This window comes from Anser cygnoides, chromosome 26 (genome assembly GCF_040182565.1).
Source record: "Anser cygnoides isolate HZ-2024a breed goose chromosome 26, Taihu_goose_T2T_genome, whole genome shotgun sequence".
In the NCBI taxonomy this organism is placed as follows: Eukaryota; Metazoa; Chordata; class Aves; order Anseriformes; family Anatidae; genus Anser; species Anser cygnoides.
Genome location: NC_089898.1, coordinates 2,699,375 through 2,722,097, shown reverse-complemented (window position 1 = coordinate 2,722,097; position 22,723 = coordinate 2,699,375). Strand labels below are relative to the sequence as shown.

The 22,723-nt window shown below is 41.1% G+C and overlaps 1 protein-coding gene and 1 long non-coding RNA gene across 3 annotated transcripts in view; one reads left to right on the top strand and one right to left on the bottom strand.

Annotated features, from left to right (window-relative positions):
* The window catches only part of LOC106048852 (uncharacterized), a 69,351-nt gene extending 62,643 nt beyond the window's left edge, over positions 1-6,708 (top strand). The window contains exon 3 of the long non-coding RNA XR_001214309.3: positions 6,605-6,708. This is a non-coding gene — a long non-coding RNA (uncharacterized lncRNA). The remainder of the gene's footprint in view (positions 1-6,604) is intronic.
* ADAM28 (ADAM metallopeptidase domain 28) lies at positions 1,009-22,478 on the bottom strand. 2 transcript variants are annotated; one of them, XM_048045754.2, is made up of 24 exons: positions 22,278-22,478; positions 19,428-19,528; positions 18,672-18,748; positions 17,056-17,134; positions 15,974-16,050; positions 14,999-15,197; positions 14,543-14,605; positions 13,873-13,944; positions 13,128-13,297; positions 12,280-12,364; positions 10,931-11,061; positions 10,025-10,202; positions 9,421-9,510; positions 8,811-9,006; positions 8,067-8,169; positions 7,325-7,481; positions 6,603-6,683; positions 5,949-6,027; positions 4,945-5,035; positions 4,444-4,534; positions 4,100-4,165; positions 3,698-3,775; positions 3,198-3,266; positions 1,009-3,105 (listed from the first exon to the last, which is right to left on the bottom strand). In XM_048045754.2, the coding sequence occupies exons 1-24, from the start codon at positions 22,327-22,329 to the stop codon at positions 3,073-3,075; spliced, it is 2,418 nt and encodes an 805-aa protein (XP_047901711.2). In that variant the 5' UTR covers positions 22,330-22,478; the 3' UTR covers positions 1,009-3,072. The 2 variants fall into 2 exon arrangements, with proteins under 2 accessions (XP_047901711.2, XP_013056416.3); XM_013200962.3 differs by having other exon boundaries at positions 4,444-4,537; positions 22,278-22,477.
* Positions 22,479-22,723: the final 245 nt, after the last annotated feature.

Sequence of the window (22,723 nt, the reverse complement as noted above, 5' to 3'; positions counted from 1 at the left end):
TGGTGACCGTACCATGCTCAAGGTCCCTTTTGTACCCTGCTGTATGCTGCCGGCAGATGGGCTTGCTGCTCTCCTGCACCACGTGCGTATGGCAGGCCGTGCTGAGCAAGGGACCCTTAGCCAGGAATAACGGGACAGCTGGACCCAGATAAACTACTGCAAATCAGCACAAAGTGCGAGAGCGCAGGGGGAAAAGCAGCTGATATTGCAGTAGTCCTTTGGGACTACGTACTGCGGGCTCCGGACAACTGGAGCGCTTGAAGAGGTCTTCAGTTTTCTTGGGTTCACTTTCCTCTTGCAATAGAGACTTTTTGACAGTAGATGTCACGTTTGCATAACAGAACAGCGGGCTGTACGTACAGCGAGCGCTGCTGTGCGAGGCCTGGCTGGGAGCTGTACAACACGCGCTCCTGCTCTGCCGCAGAGGATGCTGTTGTCTTCTTGGCTATCAGATGCTGGGGCCAAGAAAAGCTGTAAATCATAAACAGCTACAGGCGTGTTCTGCAATGCATTTTCCTTAGGTTTCTACCGCTGAAGATGTTTGATATCAGCACAGCATTTGCGGTTGGGTGCAGTCTCTGCCTATTGAAAGCGTTCAGATATTAAGGTGGTTTTTGCCCATGCAGGTCAGGCACAGTCAGCAGGAGAACGTAAGCCCAAGCTGCATGGTTTGGGAGTTGGGTCTTGGAAAGGTACTTCCGTAAACACAAGTCTCCAGACTTCAGCTCTCTTCAAATCTCTACATCCCTGGAAAGATTTTGAGTGCTTACACAGTGGAAAAGGTTGAAAACCATGAAGAAATAGGTCTTAAGTAGGCAGAAAAAATGTGATGTAGTATCTCATCAGCCCAGCTTTACTGGCTAAGCTGGCAGGGTTTGAAAATACTTGTGAATGATCTTTTTGGTCCAAACTGGGAGATTTAGGGATTTGGTGATGTTTTGTATGATCCCACTTTACACTATTGTCAAGCGGATTGGATGCAAATAATCATCATTAAACTGGAGGTCGTTGTTTTGTGATAGAACACTTTTAATACAGAAAATATTGTAAATACATTAATTACAGTTCATAAAAAAAGTTCTAAATCTTTATACCCGAGTCAAATACGGATACGTTAAAATCCATTTTTGACTAAAATAACAAAGAAATTATCCAAAGCGGAAGAAAGCCACGCTCTTCCAAAAGTACCTCACTCCTCAAACTGAAGACGGTAATTTCATCACAACTGTGTTTTGCAGGGCGCACCGTAACTGATCGGCACTGTCAAAGCACACCTAGCCCAAAAGAAAAAATTGATTTTTTTATGCATTTATGTCTCGGAGATGATGGTTCTGCAGCGTGCAGCTGTAGTAATGGTCACAGTGAGTAAGCGACTGTCCCGTTGTGTGGCCAGCACCAGAACAAGATAATGTGGGTTGGGTTTTCATTGAGTGCGCTTTCAGCGGGTGTGAGCTCGTTGGTGAACATGAGTAGAAGTTCTCGCACCCTCTGAGGATCAGGCTTATTTTAAAATCCTAACGTGTGCTGGTCAGAGCCAAATCCAGGTAAAAGCATGCACAGTGCTGGCCTGAGGCCCCAGATTTTGTTTTGGTAGTTTGGCAGGCATGCCATCTTCTCTGGCCACTATGCCCAAAGGCTGGAAACTGCACAGGCACAGAGTAATTGATTTGGAAAGCCAAAGGGCTGCTCTGATTTTGATCCCGATCCAAACACAAATCCAGTTCAAACTGGAATCTCCATAAAATCTTGAGTACTTTGGGTCGAGGACAATTTTGTTCCACTTTTTTTTTTTTCTGGTAAAAATTTTTTATTCCTTGAAAAACACTTCTGTGTGCTTCAACTTAAAAATATCGATGCCAACCCCATGAAAGGTATCGGTGCCAACGGTAACAATAGCATCAGCGCCAGCACCCTCACAGTATTATTAACAGCAATGCCAACAGTATCATGCAGATCTATGCCAGCAGGCCAAGAGTGTCAACAGTGTTGATGCCAACAGGCCAGAACGAATGAAGAACCCCTCAGTAATGAACCAGTGTGCAAAGCCTCATGCTGCGCTGCAGTCCCACAATAACAAACCCGTGTGCCCAGCCGAGTTCTCATTAGCAACTTTACAATAACACACCCTGGTGCAAGAGCAATTAAACGAAAACACCAAGGTGTGTATACCCTGGAAGGGAGAAATATTCAGATATTTCTGGAGCTGAGGGGTGAATAAAATTAACGATTAAAGATTTTGTTGACGGCGCTTTTCTGAATTTTTCTGTCCAAGTGCAATGATGGCAGCTGGAGCTCTTTTTTAAGCTGGCGCAGGCTGAGCTCTGGGAGTGCTTGCAAGCAGCAAGTGGTTTGATTCCTGCGTGCTTTGCTGCTGAGCGTAACTCCAGTCCTACCAACTGAACAGAGGAATCCTGTTTAACAGGTAATCTAAGGATTAATAAGAGTATCTGATCCCAAAGGATCCTTCCAGAATCAATTGGTTTCCACTCTGTAATCTTATTATTCCGAGGCTTGTTCAGGCCTCAGGGACACAAACTTTTCTCCAAAGGGCAGGAAGGATTTTTCTCGTTCCGGAGGTTGCAACTTTGCACGTGAAGCAGAAGGTCCGGTCTGTTGCTGAAGAGAGGGCTGGCGAAGATCCAGAAATGCAGCAAATATTTTTACAATTTACAGAAATAATTAGCGTACCGTGCTTTTCCCTGACTTTCTCAGGTCTCAACGGAGAAAAGCAGCGCATGTGCAGGTATCCCAGTGCAGCCACTTCTTGTGGGGGTGGCCTAGGAGCTGGGACATTAAGCAGCTTCCGTAACGTACTCCTAGTTTACACCTCAGTGCAAGTAGCAATTCTGCTTTGTTTCCTTTCAGACAGCAGCTTGATGTCGTCACCAGAAGGTTTCTTGCTGTTTGAAAACCAGACTTTTCCTTTCAAAGCAGCTGTCAGTAAGCCGTTCTTTTTTAATATATAAAAAAAAAAAAACCAAGAACAGGAAGCCTTTGCCAAAAGTGGAGGGATCACTGGACAAATTGTCCCTGAACGTTTCAGGGACCTTGATCAGCCCTGCTTTGGAAGCTTCATACTCGGGGATTAACTGGAGGTTTTAAAGCCTGCATGAAAAAGAAACAAGTCACTGTGCCTGATGCAGTTTCACCAAATTACATCCCGAAAGAATTGCAATTCGCATTTAAACTCAGGTTACCTTTGGTGGAGGTGGAGGTGGAGGTTTGCCTTTGGGGACTGGGAGGCAAGCAGGTTTTTTCTCTGGTGCCTGTAACAAAAATGTAGTTTAAATAGCATTATGCTTTCATGTCTAAGCAGCTGCACAACCTCCTCAGACCTCAGCTGCTGCTGCAGTTATCTTGTATTTACTGCAGCGTTTTCCTAGTGGAGAAGCTCGGGGTGAGTCAGGTTAATCTGACTGCATACAATAATGTAAGTACACAAGGGATACAGATACACTGTTTCAGAAGAGCACTGGGCTATTCTCAGTGTGTAAATTCATCTTTATCAAGTAGCTGTGCTCAAATAAACTGCTCAGGAAGCTGAAGCTGATTGTGTGCTCAAGATACATGTTGAAGGAAGCATCTCTGAAGACGGGGATTCCTTTAATCATAGTCAGAAACTGAAAATACTAGTTGGCATCTGCTATTCATCTGCAGCTGAGATGAAAGACATGAAACATTGTAGGGTTGTACTTACAAACATCTCCTGTGTGTGAGAAGAGGCTGGCTTGGTGGAAGGGATGGGAGGTGGGGGACCCTTTGGTCTTATGACAGGCTGTAAAAGAAGAGAGTATAAAACATGTTGGTCCAATATACACATCTTGTACGTGTGCATCTGCATGGTCCATGGGAATGTGTGGGCTTGTGTTTTATACAGAAAGTGCATTGCTGGCGGTAAATGGATGTATTCATTTCAGAAGTAGGTCTGGGATGCTTTATGCTGCCTGGCCCTGAGAGAAGATGCAGGGCTTTATCTGGAGTGCAAAGATTTCCCCAGCCCTTGGGATCAGATGGTGATTGCAGGTCTCCACGTGAGCTCGTGTGTGCTGCCTTGCCCAAAACCAACGTGAAAGCCAACACATTCTCTCGAAGTACTTACACTCCGAAGCTGTGGTTTGTTTTCCTGCGGTGGGGGTACAGGGAGGAGAAGTTTCTTATCGTTCATCTGAAAAAAAAGGGAACAGTTAAGACTGAGGGAGACCTCATCTTGTGTTCACATGCACCCTTTGCCACAGACAGGTCAGTCAGGGGCTTATCTTAGTGTCATGCACTGTACCTGCTTCCTCCCCGTGCTGGGACTCACAGCACACTCCTTTCAGCCCTAAACAAGCACTTTGAAACCCTCCTGCAAATGTAGAGCACTTCAGCTGGTGAGTTCTCACATTTCAGCCCCTCATTTACAGCAGAGAGGCTGTAGCTGACCCAGCACCTCCCCGCTCTTACCTTCTGGGCAGATATGGCCAGGCCTGCGTGCTCTCTTTGTTCTTGATCCACGAAGACTTGGTTTGTAGCTCCAGGTCCCCTTCTGCTCTGTCTGCTATGTGAATTTACAAATAACTGTAAATCTTACCCTATCTGAAGTTTTTGTTTGTTTTTTTTTTTAATAAAATAACAGCAAAAAAAACCACCTGCTAAAGTCAAACACCTACCTTAATCCTACTGGTCTGTCATAAAGTCATGTTCTTTCTTTCCTCCCTCCCATCCCCTTTTTTAATTGCAGTAGGATTAATCTTGAGTGCTACAGTTTCAAATTTGCAGTCCTCTCCCAACTTCAGGATTTCTGGAGCAGCTCAGTAAAGCTCCTGGACCAACTTCCTTGGTTGTTCAGAATTTCCTTCACCCACTTTGAAAGCCCCAGCTTAAAAACTATCCAGGAGTTGCTTGTTTTTAGTGTGTTTTTTGTTGTTGTTGTTGTTGATTTTCTCAATAGGGTAAATACTTTACCTCTTCTTGAATACTCGGAAGTAGAAAAGTAACACCGCTGCAATTATTATGGCAGCAAGGATGACCAGCACAACAGCAATGATAGCGAAACCTGTCAGGACAACACAAGTTGTTATTTCTTAAAAGATGTGCTATTACTAAGCAGATTCCCATTGGCAAAGTAATTTTTTTCCTCAAGGTCTAGACCCTATTTATCCTCATGATTGCTCAGCCTTATAGCTTTTTCTCCTATCACAAGTAATCATTAAAATGAGTTTATTCCTGACGTTTTTGAAGACTGTGGTTATTGCTTGGGCTGTCCTTAGGCTAAACAAATCCAGCCCATTCCATCCGTCCTCAAAAATCATTGCACTTTCTTTCTTGAAGGGTGTTACCAACATAAGCACAGCCCTTTGGCATAGCATACAAGTGAGGCTTCACAATTTTCCTTCAACAAAGCTATTCTAAAGCCTCAACCAAGACTCAGCATTGAGAGCTGCTGGTGCTTTAGTGCATGTGAAGAGAGGACAAAGACACTTAATATCAAAAGTTTAAAAATCTTTCTTTACATCTTTTTTTTTTAATTTTTTTTTTCCCAGCCAGTTGGAAATTTGTACAGAAGGGATTTTCCCCAAGAGGTAGCTCAGTTACAGTTCAGCACTATGCAGATGCTAAAGAAATGACCTTGCCTGCCTCCCTCAGAGCAAAGCCTCTGGGAGCTTGGCTCCACTGAAATTTGACAGTGTGTGCTCGTTATCTCAGGACGGAAAAGGAAAAAGCTCGCCGCTCTAACCTTATAGATACACCCGGGAGATTATTTAGAAGGAAAAATAACTTCCTCCAGTCGTTCACACAAGCTTTAATTACTCAAAGATGCACAGAAATCAGAGGCCTAGGTATGCAGTACTTGCGAAGAAACAGCCTTACTGCCAGTGCAAGCTGGGGCTGTTTCACTGGAGTTAAAGAAGGTCTTTTTTCAACCAGTTGATGACAGTTGACCCCATGTGTGGCCGTACAGTACTTACTGGTAACCGCTGATGAGCTGTCACAGGTTGGTGGTGCCCATCCTTCTTCACACTGGCATTGCAACTCGTGGTCGCATACCTGGGGAAACACAAGGATGGGAAAAACCTCAGGATGGAAATAGGAGCGAAGCTGATGTAGTAAAAGGTCATTGGCTCAGGAACAGGGCACCAGTAAGCTTATTACAGTTAGGTCTGGAAACCCCCTCTCACTTTGCTTGGACTAAACGTTAGCACTGGGAGTAGCAGTTTTGCACAGGCTTGATTGTCTTTTGCAAGCATTTTTACACTGGAAGCTATAGCACAAGGCACAAAGCAGCACATTTGGTCTTCACATCTGTAGGCCTCCCAATATTCAAATAAGGCGAGCACAATTATCTTCACAAAATGGGAGGAGACCTGAAAGTATAGATGCGATACTGGCTCAGATGCAGGGCCAGGCAGAATCTGTGTCAGTCTCCTGTGAGCTCCTTAAAAATATTGGTACCCTATCAGGTTAGATTTGGTTTCATAAAAATATACGAAGCTTCTGACTTCAACTTTTGCAAATTCCTATCCCAGTGACTTAAACACCAGCGTCAACAAGGTCTGTAGCTGGCGTGCATTATTATTGTTGTTATTACTTTAAATTAATAGTATCAAATGCTTATATCTTACAGCATGTCCTGGACACTTGGCAGAGCAGTCGTTTGATCTAAAGATATCTTCAGCAGAGACACATTCTCCATTGCTGCATACCTGTGATATACAAGGCAAATGTCACTGAAGAGATTTATAGCTTTCAGAAAACACAGAGCTTGCACTTTACTGTGTAAAGTGATGAAGAGTGAAAGGAGGTATGAAAATCACTTAGACTTATATTAGAGTTTGATATGTTGACAGAATCTTTCATTTGACCTTTGGATATTTTATAGCAAAGGGGAGTGACAAAGATGTAGAGATATTGCTGTTTCCCTGTCCTCTGCAATCCTTCACCCTTTTTTCCCTGAAAACCCCCTCCAGGTAAAAATATGGCAACAAAATTGGACATAGCACTCAGTGAGGCCTAACACATCCATTATGAAAATTATTCAAAATAGTAATCTATGTACGATCTTTTAACTTTCAGTACAAAGTATGATTCTTTTGCCACATATATTTTGGTCAGTGAGAAATGAATAAAATAGCAGTCAAACATAAGTCAGAAGGACAGCAGTTCCTGTTTGCTGCTGATTCATGCTAGATGTAAGGCAGAAGTTATGGCAAATCCTATCAGCGGAAGCTCTGTGTCCACTTCAGCCTTCCTGGTTTAAAGTCCTTCTTGTCTGGCAAAAACGCTAATGATATAAGCAAGACTGAAAGGAGGAAGAAATAAGAAAAAAAAAAAAATCTCTACTAACCATTCCATCCCCACACTTGGTTCCATTGAGGATCATCCCCAAATCTCCTTCTCCGTTCCTAGGAAAACTTGCTTTGCAGGACTCAAAAGTCACCAGGCTCCCATACAGAGGCATCTCCTGCCCTCCAGCACAGTATAACTTCCCACACATTATATCTCTGGAAGGAGAACAAAAGCCACTAGAACAACACATGGCAAAACCCTCTGAGCTGGTCTGTTGTACAGCCTGAATTTGCTGTGGCTATATAGGAACCCCAAAGAAATAACTGCAGGTATCAGTTTTGTTTTGTGGTGGTTTGGGGGTCAGTTTGTTAGTAGAAGGTGGCAGGTCCCAAATACCTCTTGAGTTTATTAGGGAGCCCATGGTAATTTGCAGAAATGGATACTTAGCTGGTCTGGCCTCAACTTCTGAGGTTTACCTCAGGTTCCCTATTCAAAAATCCTTTCCCAGTCCTTACCTAGACACACACGTGCATGCACACAGTCATCCTCATAAGAAGGTTTGCACACATGCATACGCTTGTTCTTTCTCAGGCTGATCTTGAGATAATTTACTTCTTTCCCTGGATAGGAGTGCTATTTGGAAATTAGATTTCTTAGAATTGTATGTCAAATGGAATAAGAAACAAGGATTTGTAGACTTATGTGCCACCAAAAATAGTGTACTCTTTGCTTCGGTCTCTTAATTCGGATGGGAATGATCTCTTATCACAAATTCTAGCAAATTCTGTAACAGTGCTTACTTTTTTTTACATGGGATGTGACTACCACTTATTTTCTTGCAGTATCCGTAATATACCCCTTTCTCGTTCATCCGGTAACAGGAAGCTGCACCTTCAGTAGCCTCTGTTAAAGAGGAAAACAAGAAATGCAATGATACAAAGAGCTTAGGAGAGAAGCTGGGATTAGTTTAGGTTCTCTGCGAAAACTGTTAATACTGCATTTCCTTTAGCTGCTCGGGAAATGGCCTTTTCCAGTAAAGTTACCCATGAGCCTAAATGACTCTCTCTGGCACTTCATGTGTTAATTCTGCAATGATAATGTGTGCATTCAGCGGCACCTATCCTCTGTGTTCTCTGCCTAGTACAAACCGATGGACTTTGCTTAAGAGAAAGGACATAGTCAGGACTAGGAAGCTGGTAAGCCACCGCTCCCCTCGAAATACAGATACTTCCTCATTTTATCAAGTGCACATCGGCTCCGTATCAGTCATCTTACCGTTGTGCAAAAGAGGAATATAGTTATGACTTCCCATTTCTCTAGAGGTATATTGTATTGCATGCCGTGACTTTCAGTTTGGGTGGCGATAAACTCTTATGGTGTAAATATAGAAATGATAAACTCCATGGTATGAGCTAGAACTCAGCTATCTAGCCGTGCTGTTCCTGATTTCCAAAAGGTCTTTGCTGGGTTGCTCTCAGGCAAAGCCTCCTATGTCTCTCTCTTTTGACCTTGACAACATTTTTTCAATGCCAGCTTGTACTTACGTGGTCCGAAAGCAGCTTTGCACTGTTGTTCTCGGGTGGGACAGTTCCCCATGTAACAAAAGCCTTCTCCCTCATTGCAGGGATGTCCATTCATACGGAATCGATCCGATGGGCAGTTCCCAGAATAACCGGTGCACATCTCAGGCAGGTCACAGTCATCCTTAACTGGTCGGCAAACAGCTCCTGCTGCTTTATACTGAAGCGGGGGAAAGCAATGCTGCACTTGATACGCTGCTCTTCCTTGCCATTTAAAAGTCACACTGAGCCAGAGGGCTAAAATTAGGGTAGGCAAATTGCATTTGAGGCCAGATCCCTATCTAATGTAAAGTTGGTTACATCAATTTACAGGATTTTTGCCTGGCTGTGCCTCAGCTTTTCTTCCCAGGAGAAAATGGGTAATCAAAAGGCTCATTTCTCTGGGGTGAACTGGGTGTACTGGTTGCTGTGGTGTATGTTGGGATGGGCAAAGCATGCTTGTAATTACAATGCTATGTCAGTAATTACCAATAACGAGGATAGATCCTCTTGAAAGATGTATCAGTGCTTTCTCAAAGGAAGAAAACCCCTACCCCAGAAAATATGAGGAGCCGGAGATGAAGGGGAGTCTTACTTGGCAATTCTCGCAGCACTCTCCATGAGCACACCTGGATCCCGCCGTCAGCTTGCATGTCTTAGGGTTGCAGCAGGTGTTTGTGCACTCCTGTGACAGAACAGGCAATCAGTTCTGGTACAGCACGACATGTTCTTGGTCCCCTCCTCGCTTCACTCTCGGTGAACCACCCTGTACTGGCTTATTGAGGGAGGGAAGGATACCTCGGACCTGACTTTGCTTCTCTGAAAACCACTGTTTCTAGAAACCAGGCCAGACATCATGAGATAGAGCATAAAGGACGCTAAGTGTGAGATTACAAATGCACCGACAGAAGTGGGGAACTTGCTTATTTCCTCCAAGACAGTTTCAAACGTATGTTTTTTCCCCATTCTCAGTTCCTCTGTCGACACAACAACGCAAACCATGTCATCATCCTTCTCACCACTCGGCATGCACTTCATAGGCATGTCTATAGTACATATAAGCAATTTGATGACCAGCATTTCTGTAGAAGTATTTCAGCTAGCTTTGAGCTGGCTGCCTCAGAAACCAACTACTCTACAGCCTCAATAAAACTGTTTGCCTCTTCCGAGTACTATTTTATCCCCAGTTATGCAGATACCTCGGCAGTACCACAGTCGCATTCCTCTCCTTTTTCCACAAAGCCATTTCCGCAGCTTGGAGGTGCTATGATGGTGTTTATATCTGGGATGTTAGTTAAGCATTTTGGCATGTCACTCAACATGTATTTCTCAAAGTCTTGGAGGCTGCAAGAGCTGAATTTCTCGGGGACGATGGAGCTATATTGAGAAAGCAGGAGGACTTACATTAGGATCAGCATAGACAAAGAGAATGGCTATCTCCTAGTTCTAGCAAGAAAAATAGCAGAAGCAAATCAGAAGATGGAGTAAATATAAGTTTTGCATATAAAGAATCCCACATCTCAAAGTTTTAAGCCAGGTCTACAAGATTTCTGTCTGGATGCTTCAGGCATGATGACTTTTCCCCTGGGCTGTCCATATCAGGGCATTCAACAAATGATGATAATCAAATTAAGCCCCTACCAATTGGGTGTTTATTGAAGATGACAAGATTTTTTGTGTTTTTCTCAGGAAACATTTTCAGGGTTTATGACAAAAAGATATTTTAGGTAAGTCTTGGGGAAGCTCTGTCATCTGAGATACCACAACAATTTCATGCTACTGTTATTTTAAGGAAGAAGAGATTGCTGCAATTTATGGCGTAATGCAAAGGCCACAACGATGCATGCAAAGCAAAGGTCATTCAAAAGGGACTAAAGATTATTATTCTGGGGGGTATCTATCTGGGAATAACTAAGAAGGGCCTGGAATTGGAAATGGGATGCTCACCACTTTCTGGAGTTTCTTCATGTTTCTCTTTTTGTAAATTGGAATGGGATAATCTTAAAGGACAAAACTAACGACTTTTCTATTTTGTGAAGCTTATCCAGAGCCTACGCTTTACTACCTCTGTCCATTAATGCACTCGCCCTTTTCCAAACTCCTACCTGACAGTATCTGTCATGATACAAACTTTAGCATTACATATGCAGGCTTTGGTGTCGTGACTCATGCCGAGGTTGTGTCCCATCTCGTGTGCCATGGTAGCTCCAACTGCAATTTCATTTCTGCTGTGATCCTGTGGGAACAAGAACCACCTATTATTTCTATGAGCATTTTAGAACAAATAGGAACATCAGAGAAGCTATGTGGCTAAGATAGACGGTGTTGTTGGTTTTTTTCTGAGTGAAAACATCCTTATCCTAGGTAATGTGATAATATTGGTCTGTGCATGCATTTAGTCCAATGTTTATGCTGCATTCTGTGTAACAGCAATGAGATCACACCACTAACCAACATCAGTAAATTGGTGTAATTAGTTTTTAAATAAACATGAGGGAGTTAGGCAGCCAAGTAGCAACTGAACGTTAAGGGGAACTGAACATCTCAGACCCTTAATCCTCTCTCTGGATAGCTGTCTTGTGCTTAGGGTAATTATGTGGGTGTGTTATAATTACTGCTCATTACACCAAGTAACTGTTGTGTACACTCTTGTGCGTGCACAGAAGGGAAAGGCAGATGCTGTGCTCCATCTTCGCTCTTAGCCTGGTGCTATGGTGGGAGGGAGGAACGGAAAAGTCCCGCTCTTTGGAGTGAAATGCAGATGTTTAAAAGCAGCTGGCAGAGGAAACGCATAAAGCATGTGATGCAGTGTACTGGTCGTGCTCTTCCAGCGTGGCATTGCAAATCGTGCTGCTAAAAAATGCGTCCCCCCCCCCCAAAAAAAACATCCTGCATTTACAATCATCCCAGAATTTCCTTACGGTGTGGGAAAGCTGGAATTTGATGTGATGGGTTGTTCCTCTTACCAACAGGCCCAGCCTCTGAAGCGGGGCGCAACAGACGAGTTCTCAGTTCTGTTGGTGAAGTTTTGGGTCTATGTTCCCGTTTAGGCTGAGGTTCATTATAATAATTTAGGCAGTGGTAATAAAGTGGCTAAGTGCTACGACAGGCACAACCAATTCCCCATTCGTAACAGGAACCTTAAGCTGGAGGCATGAAATCATTTATTCTTCTCCTTTGACTCTACGGGAGCCTGGAGCTCTAAATACAGGTGTCTGAGTTTGAAGTTGGCATTTAGATAACCCAAATACCATGCTTTGTGTGTGCTTTTGTTACCTCTGCACTTCTTTTAAGATAAAGTCTGTGACTGTGGTTTCTACAGCCTGATCTAATAATGATATGAACCAGACAGAGAAGTGAAAATGTTGTAAACCACCAATTTTCATAAGCATCCTTTGCTGGTTGAGTGAAAACATAGAAAAGCTTTCAAGAATTAAACAAGAATAAATCAGACCTGAATTATACCTGCAGAGTATACATCACTGCATATGGATTTTAGAAAAGCTAATCCAATCGTTGTCCCCTCAAAGTCATAGCCCCTGTAAGGAAGAAGAAAGGCAGAGTGAGATGAAGTGTTATTACATCTGAAGGCAGCACCAGCTCCATTAACCAAGCAGAAGGCTTGAAGCATGAACTCATTTCCAGCTCTGGTTTGCATCCCTGATTTAATAAAATGTTTGAGGACATGCTGAGGATCACTGCGAGTCAGTAAACAATTAAATACACTTTTCATTTTAATTTTTTTTACCTAAATTACATTGCAGCTCATGAGATCTGAGCACCTGTTTGGGTGCAAAGTGCTTGACGAAGTGCTTTAAATGCAGCAAAGTGCTTGGATGAATCAGGGCCATTGAATGTGAGCCAGAATAGTGAAGTGAGCGTTGGTTTGGTTTGGCAATCTGCATTTCCCAGCCTTTAAGCTTCATGCCGTGGCTCTTCAGGCTGTCAGACTACGCTGCAGTCCTCAGGACGCTCAACTGTTTTGTGACCAGAGCAGGGAAAAGGAAAAATAGAGATGTGACAAGTCATTGCCTGGTTTTCCAGTGTTTCAGGTGGAAGGGTTAGATATCATGTCCTAGTAGTACCTCCTAGCAGCTAATCTGTGCGCCGTGAAGAAAATAAAAGCAAGAAATGAGAGCCTGCATTTATCTTTTTGTCCTAGAATTAGTGCAGCTGGGTACTGGAAAGGATGAAATCCGGTTCTGTATAGACAGTGTCTCTGCTGGGTTGGTGACCAATTTTTTTTAAGAACAAATTCCTTGAACACGTTTGGACATGCAGTTAGAAAACAATGATACACACGTGATTAGCTGAGCATTGTCGTTTCTTTTCCTCTTTAATAAATCTGAGTTACGCCACTTTGAGAAGCTGTCCAGAGTGAATCCTGCAGTACGACTCAAGAGGCATTTATCATTATCTGTCCAGATTTCTAGGCCAATTAGAGCCACGTAAATATTTATGGCCTTATAAACCTGCAGCAGAGAAACAGTTTTGCTGTAAAAACAAAGTGCTTTATGAAGACTTCTGAAACACACTCATCTTGGTAATTGGTTCCCTTTTGTCACTTGCAATGCAGTCCACTCCAAACCTGATTTAAGCTTTTCTGCACTTCAAAGTTGCAACAACAACAACAAAAAAAGACCAAACAAAACATAAAATCTTATTTTTCCCCATTTTAAAGCCATTTTTATAACTGGTTTAGAAATACTCGAAAAATCCTTTATATTTAAATTGCGAAAGAAATCAAGAATCCATTCATTCTTTGTGAAGGATTTCAATCATTCGCTTTAGCAGCTGCTAAGAAAATAAGGTATAAATCTTTTTTAATAGTAGTTTATAAGAAACTCCTGTCTGAAGGCAAACAACAGGGTAAAATGGGTAAGTGTTATATTTGTTTTAAAAATGCCAATTACATTGCAATTTTAAAACAGTACATTTTTCATTTTTTCCTACACATATTAACAAAAATTCATGAAGTTTGTAAAAGTAAAAAAAAAATATATAAATCACTTCTATTTCAATTTCACTTTGTTGTTTTTCCTCTTACCGTGTTGATGTAATTGACTATTCCAAATATCCTTTGTCTCACAGTTTCAACATCTTGGTTGTACTTCTTATACTAAAAAATTAAATATGTGATGTCAGGAACAGGAAAGGAAAAATAAATGATTTGTCGGAGAAGAAATATCCCAGAGCAGATTGCATTGCAAATCACACTGTACATGGCCTAGTTTTTATCATTTCTATTCCTTATTTTATCAGACACCATATCACAAAGCCTGGAGGAGAGAGCTGGGAAAAAGTGCAGGCATTGGTGATGTCTTATTTATACTCCACGTTATAGAGATTCTAAGCATAGGGGAATGAGTTGCATGCGTGATAAGGAGAGGAAAATGTGTCTATTTTTTGCTCCATGTTCACCCCTGAGCTTGCCAGGCAGAGCTGGATGCAGGGAATTAGCTTGTGTGGGGTTTGTGCATGATGCTGAGGAAGGAGGGAGCTTGGATTTGTCAGCACAGACATGCATACCTTACCTCTGAACAGTTTTGTGACCGTTAAAATAGCCATAAATCTCTGATTTGGTAGCATCTGGGACTGCTTTCAGTCCCAGCATAGTGTAGCACTGTAATTGTGGCAGGAGCCCAGAATGAATAGCGCCTGCTTCGGAAAGCTTGCCTCTAGCTGATCAAATGAGAAAAAATTGTTTCAATACTCACCATAGTGTTGTCTGCAACTATGTACACTTCCAGATATTTCTTTGCTTTCAGATATGCCTTCATCTAAAGAAAGGACAAATTCTGATAAATCTTAAGGCTTGTTTCAGTCTCAGTCTTTGCAACTTCACAACTATGTATTGGTTATTAGGCAATTTCTTTCAGTAAGTAATTTAGAATGGGGCTGTCTAAAATGATGAAAATTATTAAAATGATGAAAGGTAGGCTAGGTATTAAAAATATTTAGCTGTTTAAAGATGCACATGGGCGCCAGTTAGCACTGGTTGGACAGTGATTACAAAAGCTCAGATCTGTGAGATTCTGCACTGGTTGTTTAAGCTTTGGTTATGCCCCACTGTTTGCAGTTGCATCTCTGCTGGAGGTGCCACCAGGCAGAGGGACTTGTGCCACTCATGCAGCTCTGCTATGGCCTCAACTTCTTTTCTGCTATGTACTTACTTCTGGACTGTTGCTGGATTTGAAGATGTCATTGATGTGGTCTTTTGAATGAACATCCCAACTACTATTGACTACTCCGCAGGTTTTTATGGGCTCATCTTCTCTGAGTTTCTCGTACTCGTAGACCGCATGTTCATCTCTGTCCGAAGATCCCAATGGTTCAATAAGGTACTTCTGACCACGGGTCTCAAAATATCCACTGTAAAAATTTTCTCTAGGTTAGGCTGTGATCTTTTAAATCCATAAGACTGAGTCAAGACAGCAACATCATCTCTAACAACATTTTGGACATTTGTAGGGACCGCGGCACACATTGATGTCATGGAACGTGGTTTGACAGTGTACAGGCAAGGTGTGCAATGGTTTAAAGGCAAAAATCAAAGCTGCTGAGTAAATCGGAAGCTCTGATTCGTCAAGTGAGGTCTCTTGAGTAGGAGACTGTCAGTCAAAATGAAACTGGATTAGGAATGAATTAGTTTTATATTTGGGGGTTTTCTGCTTGAGAGGTATGATTGAAAAGTGAATTTCAGTTCATTGAGGAATTTAAAGATAGGTTCTCTTTTTCAATTCAGATAAAAATTTGAAATATTGAAAGCAATTTAAAGTTTTGTGTCATTTCAAATAAGTAAGTGTTAAAATAAGCATTCGGTGTTAACATGTAAACTGGACAAGCTAAGTACTATTCACAAAGAAAGTCTGCTATGCTCTGATTTATGACCTGATCTAATATGGAATTAGTCACGTAAATCTGACATAGAAATTCCTTTAGCTTCTAATTTGTAAACTCTGACACTGAAGTAGAAAAATAACCTTTTTTCACTTCTTCCCCTTGCCTTTGTAAACTAGTTTCCTCGTTAGCATAAAAGAACAAAAGATGAAATCCATTTATTTATATCCTGATTCTATTTATATTAGAAAACTTATCCTCACAGAACATGCTGTCAGTGCCCATTGGAAACCAAAGCCCCACCTTACCTTAAACCTGTGCAAGCACTGATGCTTGCTATTGAATCAGCATCATCCTGAATATAACCTTCATAATAACAGTGATCCTGTATAGAAAAAAAAAATTTAACTTGTCAAATTGGACCGAATCTCACTGACTGTGATGAATTGGCCTAGTGATTTCAGAAACCAAGCTACACTAGTTAAAATCAACTATGCTGTCTGAGGAGATCTCCCATTAGAGGAGATTCTTAAAATGAAAAAAATTTGGTGACCATTTCCATATTTGCTACAGTACTATTATTGTTATCCTTCAATACAGAGAGACCCTGACGTTGGCAAATCCAATTAAGGTGGGCTCTGGTTAATATAGAACACAACATGAAAATAAGAATATGCAGATTTAGTGCTCAAAATGAAGCATAAATTGATGTGCTCTGAATTGGGCTGAATTAGGCCCATACTGAATTATTTTATTGTGCCCAGAATTCAGGGAAACACCCTTTAAAAAAAAAAAAAAAAAGCTTTGCATTCCAAATAGTATGTATTAAAACACACAGCATGACATTGGACAAAAAGCTTCAGGTGAGAGCTTTTTTTAAGGATAAGACCGGTGGGCAGACAGTTAATTAAAAATTAACTAAAATGGAACAGCCACTTCCTCTTTGTCTGTATCTGAATAACTGATTTGTCATGGCTCAGAGAAACCACCTGGGGTAACCTGCAATGCGTGGGTGATAAGGTGAGCCAGGAGGAAATCTGTGTTTATCTGAGCCCATGATCTCACTGAGATTAGGGTGTAAGAGCAAGTCACCGAGTTGCACAGAATGAGCAAAGTCAAGCAAGCAGGGGAATGTTTGGTCTGTCCTGGCTCCACTCCCTTTCCCGACGAGAGAGAAACCCAGCTCAGCAAGTGTGTTCGTCAGGCAGCGAGGTGAAAAGTGACTGTCCGGAGTCACGAAGAACATCTTTCCCTGTCCCTTCTGAAGCATCCTGAGTTACAGTGGATCTTGATTTAAAATCTTTTCTTTCCATCAGATTTGTGCTATAATTTCTTGGACCCGCGAAACCTCAATACTGCAAATACAGGGGAAAGAAACCTTTTTTATTACCTTGATCTGAGGACTGGTTGTTATTTGTTGACCATCGTCTGAATAAACTGTTTCAGTGTAGTCTTTAGCTAATAGATCCCTACAAAGAGTAAAGCACAGTTATTATTCAAAAAAAAAATTTATTCATCTAGAAATGAGACAGTTGTGTCACACGTGAAGTATTTAGGGAATTCAAATGATTAGTCAGGTTATGGTTAGTATCAAAAGACTAAGGAAGCAAAACTACTGGGTGGGGAATTCTGCCTGTTTGTAATCCTTACTCAAAGAGACATTTCTAAAATAAGAAAGCAATTAAAGTCTACTTATTTCGTCGGTATAAAGTAGTCTCCTAGTAGATCTGAAAGTAAACATATATAAATCCAGCATTTATTCTTTTTTGGCCTCCAGTTTACGCAGACATTTCCAGCACTCCACAGTGCAGTATTCTGTTCTCCTCCTGGTTAACCTGCACTAAGATTAAATAGCCTAGACAGAGGTCAGTGGATGAGCTGCCTCGTCTGCTTCACACACGTGTATGCACGCATGTGTGCATGCTCAGAGATACCACTCAGAGATCACACTAACATATATTTTCAAGATTGGTGCCACACTTAAAACCAGGGCTGCTGAGCTAGCAGCAGAGCAAGGCTGCACTCGCTTCTGTGTGGGCAGCTACCCCAAACTCCCACAGCCCAATTTCTTTTTAAAGAGTGGGGTTTAGTGCAAGCTGATTTCCTTTCCCACCTTTCAAAATACCCAGATTAGATTTTAAAAGGGGCAAACAATTATAATAAATATTTGACATGAACTGATTATAACACTGCTGTATTTACACAGCCATTAGAAAAGAACCTAGTAAAGCTGACTTGTTTGATACCATGTTAAATATTATGGTGGAGCCAGCAAGCAGAAAATCACAACCGTGCTTTATTTTGTGTTTGCTCTGTACGGTTTTGGGTTTTTCTTTGTATGCTTTGTTCAAAGCCCACTGCTTCTCTGCACCTTCTGCACGGCCTGTTAAAATGCTGTTAATCTCTTGAGCAGAGCCGGCAAGCTCTCCTTGCTTTCAGTTTCCATAAAACATTTTGTTGATGCCAGTGTATATTACACTACTCAAAGTTCAACAGATGTAGTGCTGAGGTAGGGCATGCTGGAAGCCTTATCTGAGGAATACCGCATTTCTTATCACTATTATCCATTTTTGAAGCATTTATAGAGCCAACAGAGCCCCATTTTCATGGATGTTTCTCTGGTTCTCTTCTGTAGTTTCTACCAGCATAAACCAAAAAAAATACAACCCAAAGACTATCCATAGACACAGAAACCTTGTGAAATAATATGACCATCTTAAGCATTCAGTGGATTTAGCCATTTAAGGAATAGACAGGAGAGTAGGGTTAGCGGTATAGGCAAGTCATTCTGTCATAGTAATTTTGCATGCCTATGTGGTTATTTCTCATTACCAAAATACTGACATGCTTCCTCTTCCCTCTTCTCTCATAGGACTGGAAACCATAATAAACCATAATACCTTCATCTTATAAGAGCCTAAGTCCTGTTTCTTTGTATTCTGCAGGTCCTACAAAACCACTTAGAGTGAGGAATAATGTTCAAGGAAAGAGCTGAACTGAACATACTTATTTTTTTCTAGGTGCAGTATGACTTCCTCTCCATTGGCTTTGATTTCATACTCCAATGTGTCATCGTATTTTTTCTGTAAACAGATTTAAGTGTTAGAATATGGACTGTTACAATCTCTGGCCTCACCATGAGCTGGCAGTTGCTGAGTTGCCAACTGCATTCTTTTCCTCCTCTTCCCACCAAAAATAAGTGCTCTGGCAGTTACAGAATAAGAAGGAGGTCACCTTGTTTCATACTTTTTAGTTGGAGGAACAAACTTAACTTTGCAAATGCATTTCTACAATCACAAGCACATATTTGCACATTCAGTAAAGTGCTGAAGTGGATATTGAAATTCAACCGTTTTCATAACTCTCTTGAAGTACGGAAGAATTTGCTTAGTTTTAAGCATTTGACTTAATTTACTTCAAATCAGGATGACCATAGGTTATTCAAAATCTGAGTACAATCAAAACCTACATCTCTGCAGAGATACAAGGACAGAAGATGCACTTATTGCATACAGGTACCTGGCTGAGTACCTGTATGCAAGTGTACCTGTACTACACTGAGCCCACCTCACAGTCTGTTTTTACCAGACATGGGATCACTCTTCAAGGTTTGCTTATTCCTTTTCTTTTGTAAGATCAAGTGTCTGGCTCGCCATTTTCTTACCCCTGAAAGCCAAGGGTGCTCTGACTCCAGAAAACCTTCCACATGTCCCAGAGAGGAAAAAAAAAAAAAAAAAAAAGAGTAGTTCTCTCTTTTAATACCTCTTTGTTTCTTTCTACATCTCTTTTATGTACTGTGTGCAGTTTCCGTGGATAAACTATTTCATATTGCTCAACTCCAGGTAATATCTTGTTCGTGCTTCCTAGGGAGAAAGAGACGTATATTTATGAACACACAGCATTAACTTACTAAACGCCATATTTCATGTCTGCCATGCCTGATTCTTTGGTCTGTATAGTCATTCATCCACTCATTCATGCCACTCATTTCTCATGCATCCTCTGCTCTGGCTTTGGTGTGTGGTCATCTGCTCTGCGAAGTGGTCACCCCCACTGTGTGAGCTAACATAACGTTTGTACAGTCTGCGTTTTGGATGAGTTGCCATACTTGGCAATTTCTTGGTGTCAAAATATCCTGTGCAATTCCCTCTGGATTTCTTTCCCCAGCATCAACCAGAGGTTTCATGTACCAACACGCTAGACCAGCTATGCAAGGTGCAACCTTCATCTTTTGCAAATGACATGACTTAAGTTGTATGGTTCTGTGAAGTTAATAACCTCCAAACTTTATCACATAATGACATACAAGTTAAGACTGCCTTGATATAAGCAAATAAACTCATACAATTCCGCACAAGTCTGGAACAAGCCTAGATTTCTCCTTCAGAGAGCTTTTCAGCTAATCTTCTCACATAAATACTTCCCAACAGTTGTTCAATAGACATGTTCCTATCTATTGAATGAGATTGAGTGACAGCAGAAGGGCTGGAGAAGGCACTTCAGCAAGGGCAGGTGAAATAATAGGGGATGAACAGCAAAATAGGAAAATCTTGAAGGTGGTATGGAATCTAGATTAAATAGCTCACATAACCAATTTTTATTGGTCTTGCTTGTGAGGTATACTCTGTGCAGTGGCTATAAAGAACATGGAGGAAAAAGTGCTGATGAGCAGTATTTCATTTTATTGTTCATTTTCATTTTGTTCTGCTTTTGAGCATGAGTGTATAATGACAGAAGTTAATTTGTGGCACAACTTGCAGGGGTGGTCAGCAGGCATTTGAAATTAATGATAGCAGCTGGTGTGCAGCACTGGGGAGAACAGGGTCCTACAATGGATGTGTTAGTTTCCAACAAGTCAACAGGAGGTCTGTATGCTTCATAAACTCTTAAGTCTCCTAGAAAAGGTAATTTCACCTGAATGGGCAAATTCTTGAGGGCTCAGGCACAAGAGCCTGTGTTTAAAAACAACAACAACAAAGAGAGAGTGCAACTCCCATTTTAATTTCCTGCCTCAAGGCCAGATTTTTACAAGAGTGGGGCATCCCATTACTGCAATTTTCTGTAATCCTTAATCTCTGCAACATGAGAGTACATCCTCATGCACATTGTTCCAGTAAAATAGATAGATTAATTCTTCAGAACTGGTTTATTTGATTAAGCCCTTTCAAAAAAAAATGCAGAACAAATGTGGCTGTATGTAGACAAAGTTGAGTGCTGGAGAGAAGGGCACGATGGTATGATGGTAATAAATCCTAAGTTATCTTAGATCAGCAGAGCAATTACAAAGTACACAGTAACTATCCATGTACATGCTGTTAACGAGTAAAAAAAGCAAGTCCATTACTATAAATAACAATAGAGTTTTATATTTTAGTTTAAGCAGCTTTTTTTTCCTTTAAAAAAAAAAGGAAACTTTTTCTTTGCAGGCTTGGTCTTACTATGAGCTTAAAGCATGTTCTCACGCAATGATGAAAGCAATATTTTAGGCCTCTCAAGAACTGAGTTCTGTGCTCCAATTTTATCTGCCTACTCCCTGATGCAGACTCTTTCTACAAGACTAACTGGAGCCCAGATAGTTCAAGTCTAGGCTGGATTTGAATAAGGACTCAAAACTAAACTGGTGTTTCTCCTGCAGAGGGATGCAAGTAGCATTTCAAGGAGAACAGTTTTGTTCTGGAACAAATAGTTTCTTAGAGGTCATTTTTTAATCAACTCACTGTATTGTCTTTGGCTAGCTTCAGCCATTGTCTTGAGAAAGTAGCTTTAAGGAGGCAAGAAATTCCTTAGGCTTTCTATAATGGCTAGAAAAAAATGCTAATAATGAGCAAATAATTAAGTAATTTTCCAAGAGCCTGAACCAGGAAGAAATATCATTAGGATTTCATTGATAATGAAGGTTTGGTTTTTTCGAGGAACTAAATATATAATGCTTTAAGCATTAGTACTGTACACATTTTCAGATATTCTGTGCAAATAGTAAAATCAAAAAGATACCTCCTGAGTACAAATTACATGTATAATTATGTGTACAAAACCTGTGCATGCTTGTGCATGCCAAGGTCTGAAAAAAATGTTCCCTGATGACATGAATTGAATGAAACAATGCACATGGGAAAAAAAAATGGTGTGGTCTGTTAGGTTAAGCTATGTGAACTTCTCTACTCACAGCCTGAAGTATGCCACAGATAGTAAGGGTGGTAACTGTTTTAATTCAGCTAATGTCATTAACTGAACTCAGATAAAAGTGTTTTCTTTTATGGCAAAAGGCTGTCAGTGTAATGCTTTGTCCCAATTGGATAAATTCTCCGATCACTCGCAGAGGAAGCACATTCTTAATTGGCTCACAAAACTAACCTGTTCTGGGTCTCTGGCCAATGTATGGTGAGCGTTCACACAAGTAAATATTTCTCTAACTAAATAGTCACTTTGAACTGAAAGAGAAAAAAAAACAAACTCCCTAACTTCAGTAATACCTTTTTCTTAAATGGCTTTAATTCACTGTTCTTCAGTATCATCTCCATGTTAATAATTAAAAAATCGTAAAAGCTATACAAAGTTATCTAAGATTATCCATAGTAACCACTGATAAAGGATTTAAAAAAATAGACATACCTTGTTGGAGAAAACATAGCAAAACAACAGAAATGAGAACTGTGTTTGTCATCTCAGTCGCAGTTGTCTGGCCGTGGTCCCCTTGGGCTGGGAAGGTTGGGTTCCCAGTCCCTCTGCTTTGAGCAGTCCTCTTGTGCAGCGAATGAGAAGGAGTGAGCTGCTCAGCTTGCTCATGTTCCTATATGAGGAAGTGTTTACTAAAGGTGTTGCACAATTTTCAAGTCACAGAGTGTTACAGCAAGCGGAAGTTCCTGCTGGTTAGTTAATGTCACACGAGTTGTGATGTATCGATTACTTCTTAGGAATAAGTTCCCTAGAACTCCTCATCAGGAGGGAAAATGAGATACTGAAGTTCTCATAACGTTGTCTTTTTATAGTCTGGCTGGTGAAAAGCTAAAAGAGAAACAGCCACTAGTTATCAGCTGTTCAGCTGAGTGTGTAAAATC